We start from the raw sequence: 18,945 nt of genomic DNA, 5'->3' as shown, positions 1-18,945 counted from the left end.
AGAAAAAACCAATCAATACATGATATATGATACATGATACATACATCAATCGCGCAGACTTACCGAGTGTACAATGAATCACCACCAACCGACAATATGACGACCCTAGAGGCTCCCATAGGAGCCAAAGTACAGGTAGCAGCTGGCGTAGGATATGTCAGATGGACAGGCTCCAATCCTGGTTTTGCAGCCGGGAAATGGGTCGGTGTGGAATTGTGAGTTCCATAAACCTCAAGTGCAATGCATTGCATAATTGACAAATTCGTGCGACAGAATCGAAGCTGGAGGAAAGAATGATGGTTCAGTCAAAGGTGAAAGGTATTTTGACTGTCAACCTAATCATGGTGTTTTCGTCAGACCAAGTCAAGTGAAGATACTTGAATTACCAAACCGAAGCGTGCCTTCGACTGTGAGCTATTCGCCTTGAATCGTGCTGGAAAGTCAAAGTAGCTTACCTACATATGGTGATACTTGAATAGCCTCGATCTTCTACATCAAGAACTCCAGCTACCCCAGCGGTATCTCGACCACCTCCTACTCCTACGTCCCGACTGTCCTCCGCAGGACCCTCTAGAGCTTCATCACCTCAAAAACCATCCCTTAGATCATCGACCGCAACGCCCGCCACACCTCCTCGAGCAGTCTCACAACCAACTGCTACACCTGGCCAACCACCTATAAGTCGGAGAATATCATCCGTCACTACTCCAGCTTCTACTAGCGGTAGGACCAGTGTTACTGGAGGTACATTCAGGCGACCACCCTCAGTAGTTGAAAGAGCATCGACCTCATTAGCATCTCAGAATGAATCGCAAGAGCAGACAGATGACGTACCAAAACGGACGGGCAACATGTCTCCTCCCCCTCGCCCTCCTGCTGCTCGTCAAGCAATTTCGCCCCCACCAACAATAGCCGGTAAAAGAGTGGTATCTCCTACACCCAGCTTGACAGGTATATCACCCCGACCTATACCGACAAGATCAATCTCATCAACCTTATCACCTGCGTTCGAATTTGAAACTCCTTCTACTGCAAGCCAGCAGAACCAAGCACCATCATCTGGTGAACTTCCCGACAAGGATATTACATTTACCCAGAAGAGGGAATTAGAAGAACTAAGAATTAAAATTAGGATATTGGAAAATAGGAGACATGAGGATCAGGAGAAGATCAAACTCTTGGAAGGCAGGGTAGGAGAAGCTGATACGCTGCGAGCTGCTAGAGTGAAACTACAAGGTAAGCTATGATATCATCAGCTGGAGGGATATCACCCCAAAAGGGCGTAGTAAGCTGAATTGCTACTGTTATCGATATTAGCGAAATTTCAAGAAATACAATCATCTTTAATTACTGCTCAGAAGACTTCCAAGAATTTGCAGTCGGAGAATAATATGCTGGAATTGAAAGCTGCAGAAGCTATGGATCAGCTAGAAATGGCTGCATTGGATAGAGAGGTGGCGGAAGAAAAAGCTGAGAGCGCAGAGTTGGAAAAGGAGAAATTAAACGAGAGAGTACAGGAATTGGAACTGGAAGTGGCTGTGCTAAAAGAGGAGAATGGTATGTTGTCTTCCGTTTCGGGTAAAATGGTTCAGCTTCCAATACCTCAGCATGGATCTGAAACCAAGACGATAAGGTGATCGATCATTGATTGATTAATTGTTTGTTTGTTTTAGCGGAATACGAAAAACCTGTATCTGGCTTGGAAGGTGAAAGAACGAGTTTGGCATTTGTCCAGCTGGAGAAGCATAATGAGAGATTGAAGGAGGCTCTGATAAGGTCAGTGCAGCTGGATATTACAGTGGATCCTTTGAAAGCGCATGCCCAGCTGAGATGACCCCATAGACTTCGTGACGTCTCTGCTGAAGCTGAGAGGGAACATAAGAGCGCAGTTGCGGAGTTGGAAAGAGAGCTGACCTCTCAGGAAGATTTGCTTGGTGGGTTTCAGCTTTGAAGCTAACGGCGTCTTGTTTTGCAAAATGCTGTTCTCAGCTGATTCGGTTTGTTTTATCAGGTCAATTGGAATTAGCAGAAGCTAAATTGTCTAATGCCGAAGCTCAAGTAGAAGATCTGAAACTTCAGCTTGATGATGCCTTGGGAGCGGAGGATATGCTCGAGCAGTTGACCGAAAGGAATTTGCAGATGGGAGAAGTGAGTTTAACAAACACGTCGCATCATGGTGTATGTCAACTCATATCTTCATGCTTGATAGCGAATTGAAGAGATGCGGGTGACCATAGAAGACCTTGAAGCTCTGAAAGAGCTGAATGACGAACTCGAGGAGAACCACGTAGAAGCGGAGAAAGCTCTTAACCAGGAGATCGGTCAGTTTATTGAGTGACTTTCCAGTCGAGGTAAACTGACGTTAGAAAATAGAAACTCTCACTGTTCAACTGCGAGATGAGCAATCACGAGCTACAGATCTTGAAAATGCCGTTCTGGACATGGAAGCTACCATCAATCAGTTCCGAGATCTGGTATCAAGCTTACAGAGGTAAGCTACCTTGCTATCCGCGTGAAGACTCAAGCTGACGCTCATGATAGCGAAATCGATACACTTCGGATGCAACAAGCGACAGTCGAATCTGAGACCGCGTCAACATCCAAAGAAGCTCAAGCCCTCATGAACCTCAATTTGAAGTTGCAGTCTACAGCGGTGAAAGCGCAATCCAAGACTGTCGATCTAGAATTGAAGAAACTGGAAGCTGTACAACTTGCAGAACATCTGCGAATCGTTACATCTTATCTACCAGATGCGTATAACGATACTGAGATTGATTCCACTACGATATACCTGTTCTTCAACAGAATATCATCAAAGGTTGATATGTTAATTTCGATAATATCTCAAATACACGGTTTACCCAATTCACTCCACAATGCTACGTCCGAGACGTTGGTAGGTGTGTGCGAGCTGAAAGGGAAATTAAGACATTTCAGCGGACTGAACAAAAGATTCTACGGGGTGATCAAGAGATGTTCACCTGAAGATTGGTTGGTATTTGGTAAACTCCTCAGTGAACTGGGAGGAGTAGAAAGTAGAGTAGATGGCTGGTTGAACAATGTGAAGAATGACGAGTTCAATGAAAGTGATTGTGCGAGAGAATTATCAAGGTGAGCTCAGTATCTCCCCGCTTTGTTCAAGTTACTCTCAGCTTACGCTATGCTGTGATGGATGGACAGTTTGATAGCTCAGTTTGATCATTTATCTGAAACGTCCTTCAAAAGACCTCAATTGAGTGTTGGTGAAGCACAATTGGCATTGGCGTGGAATTTTGATTCGGATTTGGACAATTTCGCGGCTGCTGTTGGGTTTGCTAGACAGGCTATCTTAGGATTGACAAAAGAGGATGGTACGTTATTCACTGATCCATACTGGCTTCGATACTGCGTTCTTCGAAACATAGGCTGAACTATACTCGATGATGTGTAGATATCGAGATTGACGAAGGGGAGTCGTCGCTTGAAGAAGGTGTTTACGAGCCTGTACAGCGAATTTTGGATTTGGTGAGAAGTGTTAAAGTACCTTCGGGGTGAGTACACTCGTGTTGCACAATAGCTTGGATTCAAGCTGACTTGAAACCATTAGTAAACTCGTTGCCCCAGTTGAAGATATTGTAGCTTCATCTTCAGCACTGTTACCTGAACTTACGCTAGCACTAGGAGATCTAGCCAATAGCGTCTCAAACGCTGTAGATCTAGCGGTTCAGGTGAGCTGCAAAGACCTTTTTGAGGTCTGACTGTGTAAAGCTTACGTCTATATCTCTCAGCTCGCTCAAAGAATAGGAGCACATGTCGCTTCCCTTAGATCCAGCAAACAACCTTTACGATTGGTCGATATTGAGAATTTCCTGATCGAAATCACAGCTGAATCTTCAGCTTCGTCAGATGCCCACCCTTGGGAGTTGATCGCGATGTTCGTGGCTAGATTAGGTAATGAATTGGGTAACGTACTTCCGAGAGTGAAAGAAGCTGTTAAAACTGGACATTTGGTATCCAGTAAGTCAACCTCCTGGCTTACAATTCATCCTGCGAATTCAAATCATGCTTATATCGGTGTTCTTGTTCTAGTGGACGTACCCCCACCTTGGTTGGCTAGAGTAGCGACTATCAAAGAAGCTGCTTCGTTCAATGTGGACACGGAAAGGAAGGTTGTAGCGTTATCCGAGGAATTGAAAGATATGTTGAGGGAGATTAAGATCAGGGTACGTGTAGCTGATGTCGTCGCTCTGGATACTTCAGCTAACGATTCCGTCCTATTTTTACAGGATCAAAATCTGCAAGAAGCAGGTGTCAAGGTTGAAACCCTTGAGAGACGTCTGGAAGCGTCCAGGAAACAGGTCAGTTATTCTGATCTGAGAGCTGTGGTACGTACAAGCTGACATATATCCAAATCACAGGCCGATACGATTATTGAGCTCGAGAACGACGTTGCAAAAGCCAAGAAGCAAGAAAAGGTATATGAAGATGCCATTGAACAGCTACAGGCTGAGCAAGATGCATTGGAAGCTGAGAATGCAAGGTTGAGAAAGAGCCAGGGACAAGGTCAGGCGGATAGACAAGGTGAGCTTGAAACAATATGTTCATGTGGTTCTTCAGCTGATCTATCGATGTATTTATAGGAAACAACATCACTTCGACGCCTGGAGGTACGACCATCGAACCAATCAATCTCGGCGGCGCCATCGGTAGTGGATCTGGATCTGGATTTGGGTTCGGTCCGGAATCATCTCTTCAGTCTAACGAGTTAATCGAGAATTTGAGGAGTACAATCCGATTCTTGCGACATGAAAATGCTTTATTGAAATCGAAAGAGTTCTATAACGATTTATATACTTTACCGCCATTGAAGTATACTTCTTTATCTACTCCCTCTTGTTCTATGCTTCCTGAATTGGTCAGATCGAAATCAAAATCACCTGAATCGCCTTTGGCTAATAGTAGTAGTGGAAGTGATGATGAGGATTGGGAAATACCAATTACACCTACCGATAAATCAATATTGAAAAATACTTTACAAGTTGAAAGTAAATTGTTTTACGACAAATTAATAGATTTCCAAACTACTCCTAAAATCGTGGATATATCTAAATTAGGTTTCACTACCGCCAGTACCACTGGTTCAGAGCAGGTTAAATATTGGAGAAGAAGAAGAGAAGAACCTGAACAACAGATTGTAGATTGGAAATTGAAAGAAAGAAAGTTGCAGAAGAGGTTGGAAGATTTGAAAGTGAGATTTAATGGGTTGAGTAATAGTACTATCAACAGTACCGGTGCTATTCGAAGATGACAAGACTGTGATGAATAGACTCAAAATGACGGATACTTGCGTATAAAAAATGTACTTCACATTTGATATGGATATTTTACGAATTGATGATTACAATCTGCTTTATATAAGTCCCAAACTGTGCATTCTTGACGCATGACAAATAGATTAAGTGGTTTGTTCAACGCTGCACCCACACCACACAGTGCCCGCTCGCTGTACCACAACTTGCAATTCACATTGCCAAATGACTTCACTGGTAGTAAGCTACTATGATAATCCCCGTAATTCATCCTCCACGGATAGTCAGTGGAAGTATGACCCATCATTCTGAGCGACGAGTATAGACGACGATTTATTTGCATAGATCATATATAATAAAATAGAATGAAATATAATATAACATAATATCAGTATCATATACAACTTTAACGTCCTACTCAACCTGCTAGATAGATAAATCACTTCATCTCTTGTCTCTTCCAACTTGCTCTCATCGTATCTGGAAAAAGGGGGGAAAATAGAAAATCGAAAATTGTTAAATCGGAAATCGAGAAAAAACCTAGAAGGATGAAAACGAAATGAATCGTCTATTTCTTGTTTTTCTATTGATAGCACAGCATGAACAAGTCAGCAGGCCGATGGGTTTAAATATCATGAGGAAGTGTTAAAAAGCAAGGAATCAGTATATACTAACAGGGTTCTCGGGACTATATAGTGAAGTTGAAAAAAACAAAAAAAAATCAGTAAATTTCTCAGATAGCGGATATACCGAAATGAGATTCGCGAGTTGATCACTCACGCATTTTTCCAGGATTCAGCAACTTTCTTGAAGTTTTCCTATTTTACCAATTCAAGCGAGATTCATCAGGACATGATCAAAGGTAATCAGGAAGATAATAAAGTCGAGACTCGACTTACTCGGTGGTTTGAAGGTTTACCTGATTTCTCAGCTTCGGCCTTGAGTTTGGCAAGTTGAACTTTCATGTATTCGTTGCTGAGAGAATAAAGGGCTGATGGTCAATAAACGCTAGGAAAGAGAAAAAGAGTGAAGAAAAAAATACTCACTAAGGAGTTGGTTTCTTAGCACCACCCTTTTTACCTTCAGCAGTAGCAGCTGTTGACAGGATGAGTTAGACGTTTGATGACCATCGTGAATTGGGAGTGCGAAGAATATGAGGAAAGGAGAAGGAGAGATCAGCTTTTCATCCTCTTAAGTCTGATCAGATTACGCTTTCAGTCCAGGTCCAGGAGAAAGAAAAGAGGAATGAGGAAGGATGGGAGGAAGATGGCTGGTTGGTTGTGGTTTTGGTGGATGTCCTCGATATGCATATCCGGTGTAGACTGTCAATCACCTGGAAACTTACCTTTGGCTATAACAAGCAGGAGAGAAAGAAATCATCAGCATCAGTATATATAATGATTTGAGTAAGATTGATCCATTCATCCATACGCGACGATCTCTCTTTCCTCGGACGGTATAGTGAGGAGAGAGGAGAATGGGGGGTAAACAACCTCCACCGCGTATGATACAGAAAGAATGCATATACTTACGAGCCATTATGAATTATTGAGATTGGTTTGGTTGTTGAAAACGGTTAAAAGTTGTTATGAGTGATCAGTGGGTTGTTTGGTTGTATGGTGAAGAAAAAGAAAGAAAAAGAAAAGAAAGAGGGGGGGAGAAGGGGGAATGAAATGGCCTGATGATATATTGGTAGTACAGTATGGTAGCACAGTGTAGTACGAAGGAAAGGAATGTTTACCGTAGTAAGGTATCATAAAGAGAGACGCGTCTCTATTTGGCTTTGTTACTACTACCCAAACGGGTATATACCCTCACGTACAACTGTATATTACCAAATCGTAATGTACAGTCACGGGTCACGAGTCACGTGATTGGGGTGATTTGCTGTATCACTCGATCATGCTCCTATAATCCCTTGGATATGGCGGTTGCAACATACGGGTGAGGTTCGAGGGTGAGGGTCTGTGCACGAGTAAATAGTATGACGTGGTTGTATCATGAGGTGGATTATCATCAGGCTCCAACCGAAAACTGTCTATCCTGTGTCATATGCAAGAATGCCTTTTCATAGAATACTACTATACAAACATAAGGAGTCCATGCAGACCAAGGTAAAACACCACACCAGCGAATCACCCCAAACGTTTCTAACGCATCATAACATCTTCACCGTCCTCAGGTCTTGGTGCACCCCTTTCGGCCGAGTTCACGATTTCCCTCCTGATCTCTGAACTGATCGTGGGATGGGGCCTCGATCGAATGACATCCAACAAAGCGTCTTTCTGGTCGGGTGTTAGATCTGATCCATACCTGTGAAAGAAATCCAGATGATCAGCGGTATTCTTGTATTGATACTACAAGGTATGGAATGAGATTTCGAAAGGAACTGAACTCATCGGTCCTACTGGTGCACGGTGAAGTCAAAGAGCATCGAACTACTCACCTCTGTACGAAAACCAATAAACTCTGATGCCATAAAACAGGTAATTTATCTTCACCCGTTCTACTTCTTTGAGAATTCGCTAATCTGATGAAATGGAATACCAACGCATCTACCACTTTGTATGGTAAGGCGTACTTCTTATCTAACAATATACGTATGAACAAGGAGTTTGGTCCTAGAAAGACATATAGCCAATCAGCATTCAGTACAAATAAGATGGGAGGGTATAGCAATGACTCACCCGAATAATCCATTGAGGCTAATCTCAACAAAGCAGCAGCAGAGTGTAAGACCGGTACAGATACTTTCGATAAAACGGATGCTACTATGGCGGCTTCCTTGAGTGAACAGCCGGTCTGATCAGAGTATCGCATAACACGATTAGCGCAATTTCGTTATCATCAATGATATGGATCAAGGAAGGTTGTGCTCATACTCACCTCACAAAGAGGGAACAAGATCCCTTTAAAGAACGCAGCAGGTTTGTATAAACCCTTCTTCAACGCCTCATACAGATGTACATTCAATTTCCCTCCATTCATCCTCATATCCTCTCGGCATTTATCCAGTAAGACACCCTCCAAGAATACCCGTACTTCCGTAGGTTTCAAGTTCGATACGAATATCTTGGTACATGCAAAAGTAGCGTGAGGGGTCCATTCGGTAGGTTTCGTCAATGCTAGTAATTGCGCCCAATGAGGGAGGGAAGGTAAGATTTTGAGTGCTTTGGGTAAAGGTCCAGATTTGTATCTAGATAAGAGGAATCCAACTCTGATAGAGGTGACCATTCGTTAGCTTGATCAAGGTGATTGATATGGAAAGTGTGGTATCAAGAAGCTTACTTGGTATATACTTCGATGACTTTTGGATTAAGCCCCTTTTTCGGATCAGGTGGTCCCTCATCTGTATACAAACAATAGCAATAGAAGAGAATGGATCGATTAGCTTGGGTTTAATGTCCAAAATGAAGTAAAGAGAGACTCACCCTCATCTTCGAGTCCTTTGCTTACTGCACCACCTTCCATCTTACTGAAAATCAAATCCGCTAAAGTTTTCGGTGGTTCGCCAGGTTCATCCGAAGTTCCAGCTTGGTTATGACCTGCATTCAACGCATCTAAAGTAGCGTGATCTGCTGGGTCGATCTCCTATGAGGTTTTGTGTAACTCATCAGTACTCAAATTCATTCAGTGATTGGGTTTTGCGAGATCAAATCGAATGAGGAAAAAAGACAACTCACAAGCTCAGCATATTCTTCACCTGACACATCACCTTCCTCAAAATCCTCTTCATCCTCATCATCACTTGGGATTTGAGCTATCTCTCTGGGTCTTCTCGATCTATAATGTATTGTATCAGCTGAATCTGAAAGTCTGTCGTGAAAGATACATGCCAAGCTGCCTGTTGGCATCAAGAGATGTAATAGAGGAACTCACGGTTCAGCCTCATGCTCATCTTCCCAAGCCTCGTCATCATCATCACCTTGACCCAATTCTCGATTAACCTCTTCCTGCTGTTCTCTAGCTAGGTCGAGGATCTTCATGGACATTCGAGCATCTTCTGCTTTCTAAACCATTCGAAGTAAGCAGAGGATCAGCGAACGTGATCCTTGACATGCAATAAAGATTGACAAATGGGCGGTATCGATAAGTGGCCATGTGAATGCTCAGCCGAATAGATGTGGGAATACAATGTTCGTACATCACGGTGATTCCAGAGGTACAGAATCACTCACAGGCTCGTCATCCAGTTCTTCAGCCTCCATCGACTTCTTCTTACTAGGTTTACTCGGTCTACCAAATTTCCTCAATGACTCATCCGCATCGATCTGGACATGAAGTGGATCATGTCGCTGTTTCGAAGGTTTGACCACCCTGGGCATACTGATGAATGTGTCTTTTCGGTGATATATCTGTCGAGGATGTTCCAGTCTGCCAGCTATTGTTGTTACTTCCTAATGTGACTATCTGCTATCTGTGTTGTAGCTCGAACTGTGATGATATAGATGTATGCACTGAAAGTGAAAATTGTTGTTGGTTGTTTTCACTTTCTTCAACTTTTTGCGCTCGGAAATCTTATGAGTATCGACCAGAGTCTTGAGTCACGTGACATCCCTCATTCATGATTAACGGTAGAATGACGTTCAACTCCTGCCTGGTCGATCTCGAGATCATCTAATCTCATCTAATCTCATTTCCAGATCAACCCACATTCATCGTGCATAATTTATTGGAGATCACACGCATATTAACGAACAAATTATGATGAGACCGACGTGAATCGCGAAAAAGCAACCTCCCTTCAGATCATCCCAACCTTCACCATAATTTCATGTTACAAGACGCGATATAACCTAATCTAAACATTTCAGCTGATCAACTGAAATGTCCGACTTTATATAAATCCCTTCGCTTTCCCCCTTCTGTCCCTTCCTAACCCCATCTATGACCGAGATGAAGACGGAAGAACATATAGATCCAGGATCCTTGGCTGCTGTTTTAGCTGTGAGCTTGCTCGATCGCATCTCCGGTAGATCTACAAGCTGACAACAACCTTATTCTTTTTTCACCTGAATCTCTCAGGCTGATTATCCATTGATCGACCAACCACTGATCCTAGCAATCCTATCAGACTACCCTTCATCCGAACTAAAATCTAAATTACCGGAGATCAAAGATCAATTGGGTATACTGGAAGCTACTCTTGTACCTGATCCTGATATCCCTTCTGAATTTGCTGAAAGCTGGGCAGGAACGGAAAGTACCAGTCAAAGTGGGATTGACGACCTGTCGAATAGACTGGGTAGTCTCAATACTACCAGTACGAATGTAAATGGGAGCACGAGTACTGGTGCGACTACCTGGAGTGAATCGGATGGTACGGAAGAATATGGAGATGAAGTCGATTTGCTGAAATCGCTTTTCCCTTCAACGTGAGTTGTTCGAAATCTTTGCTTGGAATGTCACAAGTTGATTGACTCTGTCTCTGTCGTCCAGTCCGGAATCGGAACTTAGTTCGGTATTGCACTCTTACCCTATTCTACAAGATGCCATAGACCACCTACTATCCCTCGAACTGATACGCCATGTGGAAGAAGAAGGACATTGGCCAGAAGATGAACAAGATATCAAAGTACTTTCTGAGCCTGAACCTGAATCTGCTGTCGAGGAATGGGAAACTACTCAATCAAAAAGGTCAACAGCAAGATCGAAATCAAAATCGAAACCATCCTCCAAAGCATCTTCCAAACCACCTTCAATCGAATCTTCACCCATCGTCACCTCCACACCCAATTATGATAACATCGCCTTTCCTTTACCATCTGGATCTCATTCTCGATCATCCACTAACGGCGATTCTATTTCCGGGCCCGATCCCGTTTCTACGAAGAAGTCCAAGAAGAAGAAGGATACAATCACCATCCCGTTAGTCGATACACTCCAGCGTAAACATACACCGACTCCCTCCGCCAGATCTCGAACATCGACCGCTCCAACCAGTAGATCATCTTCACCTAGCAGATTCGAAATAAGATCGGTATCAGCGAATAATCCTTGGCATACTGTCACATCCTTATCATCATACTTATCTGATCTTCTATCTCAACCTTCTACCCATTTCTCATCTCATCTCCATTCACCAAATTACCATTCGACCTATTCTGCTGTTTTAGCTTCACTCGCCAAGTTGCCTGCTCATCCTACCAAGACTGACTCGTCATCCCGGATGATCCTAGAAGATATATATGCCTCAATGTTTGAAGATAGGGAAGAAGGCTTGATGAAGAGGGATTTGGAGATTTGCGTACATGCAGCAGGGGAAGATATAGCTACTGTTATGGATCTAATGGATTTATTGAAAGACATTTCAGACTGGTCAAGTGACGATCATGATGGAAACAATGATGGTTTCTCCGATCCCACAGGTCAACCTGATTATAAAATCAATACCGACTCTACACCCTTGCCATCTACATCAAAACCTCAAACTGTCACTTTGAATCTACCTCCTGTCCAAGCTATTGATATGGCTCGATCGACCTCAGCTACTTCCACTATATCCAATAAATCAGTAGATGAAATCCCTCACCCTCCTTCGAAATCTGGATTGGGTTTACCAGGAAAGATGACTCGACCTGAGAAAAAGGTCAGACCTACCAAAGTGAAAGAAGAACCGTTATTTGGAGGAGCGATAAGAGAAGCTAAGATTAGGGAAGTACCAGGATCGAAGACTAGTCTATCTTCTTTGAATAGTCCGATGGTATTGGACGCTCATGAGATATTCTCGCCGATTGGATCCGCTCCCTCATCACCTAAATTAGGTAACAGGCAACTGGGTGGTAATGGGAAACAAGTACATCCTCAAAATTGGCGTACTGTCACGAACTCCATACCACACTCACGTTCTCAGTCTACTTCTTCTAGTCGTCCAGAGAGGAAGATGACATATGAAGAATGTATGGCCAACGCTCAGCTCGAAAGAGTCCGAAGAGAAACTGTCATTCGAGCTGCTGGGAGAAACTTCCGACCGAATGTCAATGGAGTCGCGGGAGGTGGGAGAGCCGTCAAAGGAGTTATTGCTGGACATTATGCCTCTCAAGCTATGGATGCTGCGAAGAGAGCCAGAGATTGGGAATTGAAAGCTGCCAGATTGAGAGTGAATTCGCAACTGCAAACTCAACTTCAACCACAAACATCCGATACCCATACGGCTAGTCATAATCATAATTATGTTGAAAGAGGAAGAGGAGGAGGGGTTGGTGGGAGAAATCAATCTATCGATTTACATAATCTAACGATTAACGAAGCTCTCACAATCGCCAATGAACAATTAGACCAATGGTGGAAAGTCGAGAAAGAAAGGAGATTGGAAAGGTGGAAGATTACCGAACAAGGTAGATTTATCATTATCACTGGAGTAGGTAGACATTCGGTAAATAATAAAGGTGTGCTGGGACCTGCTGTATCGAATGATTTGGAGCGGAAGGGTTGGAAGGTTGATAGAGGTGACTCCGAGAGGGGTTATCTGGTTGTTAGAGGGAGGTGAAGAATACTTATCTGGATTGGTGATTGTCGTTTTTAAGCTTATTACATTTGGAGCTGGATCTGGATCTGATTTTGAATCAGGATCAGGTTCAATGGTATTCATAAGAAGCGGTTTAGTTACTCTTGTTGGAAGGATACAGCACATTGATTTGGAGAAAGGTATATCTATAGATTATGTTGTATAAGATATATTATCATATCGTTATTCATTTCATCTTCTTTTTTCACTTATCAACCGCACTATCTGCATCGTCATTATGATCTCATCGGATCTGATTGGATATCTATTATACCATGTTATATTTACTTGTTTCCATATATGCATACACATGATTGATATTGTATGGAAAATTCTTCATGGTAATCTTGCAAAACAGCCCATTCAAATGACTCCTCCAACCATACCATCGATATTTTCCTTCAACCCTTCAACAAAGTCAAGAAGTTCAAGGTATCCAAAGATTTAATTTGATTTAATTTAATTAAAACAAAACAGAATTAAAAGCTCAAAGCTTTCCTAGCCATTTCCAAAACACCTTCAAAAGTCTCATTACCACCCGTAAACCCACTCGCATGGACGAAAGTCCCACCGGGGATACCACTGATTTGTGATAATTTATCATCACGCATACCACACCATGGTTCAGGTAAGGATTTCCTATTGACGAAACTATCTGTTGATTCGGGTACACATTGAATACGCCATTTTGAACCTGGTGAGTCGGATTCGGGATATAATACGTAGAGGATCTTGGAAGGGAGGGTAGATTCGAGGGAGAATAGGTGATCTTTCCATGGACAAGACTATCAAAATCGAAATTAGCTTTCAGATCTCCTCACACAGCATATCAAAAAAGTAAACCGAAGACAAAGTGGGTTTGGATTGGGATGTACTCTTGATTGATTGGTTGATCGGTTTAATAGATTTTAGATTTACCTTTTCGAACACCACGATTTGACCCGATTGATCAACCTCCAACCTCTTCTCTATAGCTTGTTTGACAACATCTCTAGCGGGTAACCAAGCAAATGCGAAATAATCTAATTGAGATAGGAATTCCTCTCCAGTTATTTTAGATGCTTGAGCGAATTTTTCCTATTACCGACATGAACAATCGGTAATCAATACATGGGACTAGCGATGCTAACCAAAAGCTGACCAAAACCAACTCACATCGTATATGGCATCTGTAGCTTCCTCGTTCCAGTTCGGGTTTAACCTCTTGACCCTTGAGCTCAGATCGGTACGTTGGGTGTATGATAAAGGAGAAGAAGAGATGTTGACTCCGTTATCGATACTATGTCATTGGAAAGTACCATCAGCTTGAACCTGAGATGACAGAGTGGATACATCTAGGTATAGGGATGAGGTAAATTTACCCATCAACTGATTCGATCATTTCCTATATAATCAAAAGAACGAATATCAGCGCGATAGAATTCCCCTGCTCTTGTGATTTATGGAATAAAGAGGACCTGATTCGAGTAAATCCTACTTACAGAGTACAAGGTCAACCATAATGTCTCGACCTTTTCATTCTGCACATCAACACCTAACCTCTTCGCAATAATCTCTTTACCGAAATGCTTGTAGACCAATCCGGCGGATGACAATTTGATCTTATCGAATCCACCTGATCCAAACACTTCTGAGAAACCCCTTTGATGGTGGTCGTATCGATGTTTCTCGGGGGAGTATACTCCTCCTACGTCCACTATGATATCAAGTGGTTCGACTAATAGAGGTAACCATCGAAATAAGTTTTGCTATTATTGTACAATCGGGTGATCGCTAGTACATACGCTTAGCTGGGTCACGAGTCCTAACGAGGTCTATAACAATAATTCACCCCATGGAATCAGTAGATGGAGATGGGTATGCGGATGTTAGAACGGAACGAAGTCGACTCACCGGCATCCTTGAATTCATCGGTCAATCGAAGCATGAACACAGCAAGTGCCTCTATGAGTGTCTCGTCAGCTAGGACCCCTTTGAAAAAATTGTAGATATGTATATATATACACCTACCATCACAGTGGAATGTACCAGAGTGGGTACCGATTACCTACATTCCAAATGACTTGATCAACCACATGTTCCAATCGTAGTCAATCAACTCAACTCACTTTGGTGGACTTCATTCTCTTCGCGATGGGACTGGACATGAATGTTTTGGGAATACTGAATCGAGCTGTTGGAATCGTCCGGAATATAGATCTGTGAAGCATACAGGTTGCTTTGTTGTCAATGTCAATGCTATGTTTCTGTTGATACTTTGATGAGACGTCTATCCATCGGCCAATCATCCACTCTGCAATCCTCATCCTCATCCTCATCCTGAGCTTTGGATTTCAACTTTTCGATATGATACTGGACAGTTGCTGCTTTCGGAAATCCAAGTTGGATTGATACTTTCCCTACTTTCCCACGGTGATCCCGTCTTCATTACGCGTGTTTATAATTACGGTTGTCGGATCAGACCTGTTCCTACTCCTACTCCCATTCCCAGTTTGGTATAACTCAGCTGCTCTCACCACTAACGGCCTTATCTCCCAACCATCATTCAATCAGCACTACTGCTTGCTCATCATTACCCCATCCCGTATCTCAGCCCTGCTTCGCTCGTCGACTCTTCCGCTCGCCATCATATCCACCTACTCGCCCGACACCGCTCATAGCGGGAACCAATACCAAAAATGGATCATAGGCGTAGGACGTCAGTGACGTCTACATCGACCATCCGCTCAGCCAGAGAATCATCCATGCAGGTGAAGAACCTCAGAAGTCCAAGTATAGGGAGTGCAACCCCCAAGATGGAGGATGTGGAAGATGGTGAGTGCGAAACGAAGCTGGCTATCGACAGCCCATCTATTCGTAAGAAATCCTACAGGATGATGCGAGAAGAAGAACATCGCTAAACAATATTTTTGGAATCTCGTATAGGTAAACCTAGACGTACGAGAGGACGTAATCCACTCCCACCAACTACCGGACCGCTCTTCCCTCCTCTACCACCCAAACAGCCGAAAAATTCACCTAAAAACTCTCCTCAGGCTGCGTCGCGTTCACCTGCAGTCCGCACACCCAGCGGTCTAGCCCCACCTCCCGACATCGTTCTTGGCCCTCCTACCGCAAGCACAGTCCTGCCTACGGACAGTGCGGCATTAGAAGAGGATGCTATCTCAGCTAGATCGGTCAGTCCAGACGTACAACCAGAAGCAGAACTTGAACTGGAAAAACTACCTGTACAAAGTCTATCCAATGCCAGTCTCACACCTCCTCCACCAACAAGCGAAGATACCAATCCTGATCCTGATCCTGACCCCGAACTTGAACCTGCAACAGATGTAAAGGAGCAAAAAGAAGGGGAGGGGAAAGATGATTGGGAAGATTACAGACGTCATAGGACAGTTAGGAGTTTTGGAAATGTATCGGTCAAGGAAGAACCTGGTTTAGATGACAATGATATAGGGAAAGCCAATGAAGATGGAAATGAGGAAGTGACACCAGTACATACTAGAAGTTACAAAAGAAATGGACTGAATATACCTCCTGGATCAGGTGAGAATACACCCTTGGCTACTACGCCTTTATCAAATACCGAAAGATCTGGTTCGGCATCTAGACAAACTAGAAAGAGGAGAGGTGAAGATGAATTGTTATTGGATGATCACCTACTACCTGCTGAGATTAGACGAACAAGTTTTTCATCGAAAAAGCAGAAGAAAGAGAAAGAGGAGGAGGAGGAACAGAAGGTGGAGGAACACGCGGTGGAAGTTGATGATGAGCAGGATGAACAGAAGGAGGACCAAGAAGAAGAAGAAGAAGAGGGGGAGGAGGAGGAAGAGGAAGAAGAGGAAGAAGTCAAAGATGTTACTCGATGTGTATGTCACAAAGAAGGTGAGTCGAATGGTTTTATGGGAACCTGGTGAGCGTAACGACATGCTAATGTGGGTACATCAGATATCGACGTAATGATGATTCAGTGTGATCAGTGCAATGTATGGCAGCATGGTGAATGTATGGGTATATGGGGTGACGAAGAAGCACCAGATGGTGAGTCAACCGTGCTACCGTACTGCATATGTCATACTGAAATAAACTGTCATGCAGAATATTTTTGCGAGGAATGTAAGCCAGAAAGACATCAACCGTTACTGAAATGGATACGGCGACTGGGACGAAAATCGTGAGTAGATGTTATTCGATTCGACCGTCACCTCTTTCGTTCCTCCTAAATAGCCAGCTGACAAAGCTTATTGGTAAACTCGTAGAGGAGGATTCGTGCCGCCCTCGCCTGAAAACCTGGAAAATCTACATAACGATCGGGATGACTACCCACCGTCCCAGTCGAAACGTTGGCCGGAAGGACCATCCAAAGAGGCTCCCGAGCCGACACCTCCCCCCAAACCCTTATCTCGCTCGCATCACAAGAGACAAGCTACCAGTCCACAAGTCGAGACTCAGGATGGACGAAGAAGTACACGTGGGAGACAGCCTGCCCCCTCAATCACTCGGGACAAACCACCTTCGAGTTCAGGCAAAAATGATGCTATCAAATCCCATACCGGTCGTAGAGTCAGAGGAATATCGTCTATATCGCCCGATCGAGATTCGAATTCACCTCAACCTTTGTCTGCTAAAGAACCAAAGAGGAGAAGTACGATGAATTCTAGGGACGCAGCGTACGAGGAAGAGGTCAAAGCTGCTTTAGAAGCTAGCAGAGCTGAGATGCTGTCGCCTCCTCATGAAACGGATGAGGTCGCCCAGGCGGAAGAAAAGGAGAAGGAAAGGGGTGAGAAACGACGGAGAGATGACGAGGATGAAGCGGAAGATAAGGAAAGGACTAAAAAAGGGAAGAGGAAGCGAGACGAGGACGAAGGATCGGTCGAACCTAGCAATCTCAGCAAACCTAAACATCCTAATCAATATACTTATCGCAAACCCCCTTCCACATTACCACAACAACCTCCAGCTGCTGCACCCTCTCCCGCTCGTAGGGTAGCTGCATCAACTCCTGTTCCTATAGCTCAGCCAGCGCAACATGAACACGGCACACGACGTGCTGGAGCTCTGGCAGCTGCGCCAGTGGTATATCACCCTTTGACACCTGAATCGGCAAATCATCTCTCGTGGTTCTTACCTGATCATCTATCGGCTTTTGCGGATCTCTTACCCTCAACCAATCCCAATGCTTTAGAGGTACCTGCACCCAGAGTACTGAGTTATCTACCTAGAAATCATTATCACAATCAACGATATGGACCTTTCTCAGAGGAAAGGGATGAGAATGGGAAGCTTGTATTACCTGACGAACCTTCAGGAAGGGAGGTGGTAGGTGATCAGAATACCGCACAACTGGACCCACCCGCCAGACCACGGTATCCGGTGAAAAGGATAACCACGGCCGAGATGAAGAAGCGGGTAAGGAACGTATTGGAGTATGTGGGTAGGGTGCAGGTGGAGGAAGGTAAAAGGCAAGAAAGAGCGAGATTGTTAGGGATCAAACTCACCAAAGTGAAGTCTGCTGCTGTCGATGGAGACTTGTACGGAGATGTAAATATGGAAGAAGAACCTCAACGACCTGAAGAAGAAGGGAAAACGAGTTCGCCGATGCCGGAACAAACGAAATCGATGCAGTTGATGGATGAACTTACTCAAGATCTCATCAATTTCCAAGAATCGTTCAATTCGAGTGGAAATGGGAATGGGTATGCTTCACCCATGCCCTTGACGACCTCGACCTTCAGTAATGGTAATGGAGGCATCGACAGCGTACCACCTACGCCTACTTTACCAAATGATCCGACGGTATCTCAATTATCCGTGCCCACCACGGCAGTACCGTCTGAAGTCACAACTGAGGCCGAAGCTGAACTCAGCGAGAAGAATGTACTGAAGCAAGGAGAAGGTATGGATGTTTACCGACAGGGTATCGTCAGTACTGCCATTACCACCGAGGAGGAGAAAGATGCCGCTGAGAAGGTGGGCGAGATACTGGCTCAAGCTGAGGAAGGGATCGAAGCGTAGTTTTGGGGAAGGTGTATATTTTTTCACTTTGAGTTTGTGGGACATTTGAAGTACCTTTTTTCTGCTATGTATGCTTGTTTCCTGTGCGATCTGAAGTTGATCTTACGTCCATCATATCTATCATAGCCTAACTGTATA

General features: G+C 43.8%; 6 protein-coding genes across 6 annotated transcripts; 3 read left to right on the top strand and 3 right to left on the bottom strand.

The window, feature by feature from the left end:
• Positions 1-96: 96 nt before the first annotated feature.
• I203_102121 (uncharacterized protein) lies at positions 97-5,287 on the top strand (the record flags this gene model as incomplete). The annotated part of the gene is made up of 18 exons (XM_019146625.1): positions 97-215; positions 274-409; positions 480-1,236; positions 1,318-1,557; positions 1,674-1,776; positions 1,843-1,934; positions 2,012-2,148; positions 2,210-2,321; positions 2,374-2,491; positions 2,542-3,111; positions 3,181-3,350; positions 3,431-3,530; positions 3,587-3,707; positions 3,768-3,996; positions 4,069-4,202; positions 4,266-4,337; positions 4,398-4,560; positions 4,620-5,287. The coding sequence occupies 18 exons, from the start codon at positions 97-99 to the stop codon at positions 5,285-5,287; spliced, it is 4,041 nt and encodes a 1,346-aa protein (XP_019004158.1).
• Positions 5,288-5,948: 661 nt separating this feature from the next.
• Positions 5,949-6,827, bottom strand: I203_102120 (uncharacterized protein; the record flags this gene model as incomplete). Its single annotated transcript, XM_019146624.1, has 6 exons — positions 5,949-5,976; positions 6,069-6,106; positions 6,188-6,263; positions 6,335-6,383; positions 6,634-6,639; positions 6,821-6,827. 6 exons carry the CDS (start codon positions 6,825-6,827, stop codon positions 5,949-5,951), a joined length of 204 nt encoding a protein of 67 aa, XP_019004157.1.
• A 611-nt stretch (positions 6,828-7,438) lies between these two features.
• Positions 7,439-9,613, bottom strand: I203_102119 (uncharacterized protein; the record flags this gene model as incomplete). Its single annotated transcript, XM_019146623.1, has 9 exons — positions 7,439-7,601; positions 7,735-7,909; positions 7,976-8,090; positions 8,175-8,505; positions 8,577-8,637; positions 8,720-8,879; positions 8,972-9,071; positions 9,168-9,298; positions 9,467-9,613. The coding sequence occupies 9 exons, from the start codon at positions 9,611-9,613 to the stop codon at positions 7,439-7,441; spliced, it is 1,383 nt and encodes a 460-aa protein (XP_019004156.1).
• A 571-nt stretch (positions 9,614-10,184) lies between these two features.
• I203_102118 (uncharacterized protein) lies at positions 10,185-12,777 on the top strand (the record flags this gene model as incomplete). The annotated part of the gene is made up of 3 exons (XM_019146622.1): positions 10,185-10,235; positions 10,314-10,663; positions 10,728-12,777. The coding sequence occupies 3 exons, from the start codon at positions 10,185-10,187 to the stop codon at positions 12,775-12,777; spliced, it is 2,451 nt and encodes an 816-aa protein (XP_019004155.1).
• Positions 12,778-13,274: 497 nt separating this feature from the next.
• I203_102117 (uncharacterized protein) lies at positions 13,275-14,942 on the bottom strand (the record flags this gene model as incomplete). The annotated part of the gene is made up of 9 exons (XM_019146621.1): positions 13,275-13,580; positions 13,714-13,872; positions 13,951-14,074; positions 14,157-14,179; positions 14,277-14,512; positions 14,580-14,609; positions 14,689-14,739; positions 14,806-14,842; positions 14,904-14,942. The coding sequence occupies 9 exons, from the start codon at positions 14,940-14,942 to the stop codon at positions 13,275-13,277; spliced, it is 1,005 nt and encodes a 334-aa protein (XP_019004154.1).
• A 531-nt stretch (positions 14,943-15,473) lies between these two features.
• I203_102116 (uncharacterized protein) lies at positions 15,474-18,807 on the top strand (the record flags this gene model as incomplete). The annotated part of the gene is made up of 5 exons (XM_019146620.1): positions 15,474-15,609; positions 15,721-16,677; positions 16,741-16,833; positions 16,891-16,966; positions 17,052-18,807. The coding sequence occupies 5 exons, from the start codon at positions 15,474-15,476 to the stop codon at positions 18,805-18,807; spliced, it is 3,018 nt and encodes a 1,005-aa protein (XP_019004153.1).
• Positions 18,808-18,945: the final 138 nt, after the last annotated feature.

The sequence above is a fragment of the Kwoniella mangroviensis genome, assembly GCF_000507465.2.
Source record: "Kwoniella mangroviensis CBS 8507 chromosome 1 map unlocalized Ctg01, whole genome shotgun sequence".
NCBI classification, from domain to species: Eukaryota; Fungi; Basidiomycota; class Tremellomycetes; order Tremellales; family Cryptococcaceae; genus Kwoniella; species Kwoniella mangrovensis.
Note: the sequence above shows the minus strand (reverse complement) of the source record. Positions and strands in the feature narration are given on the sequence as shown.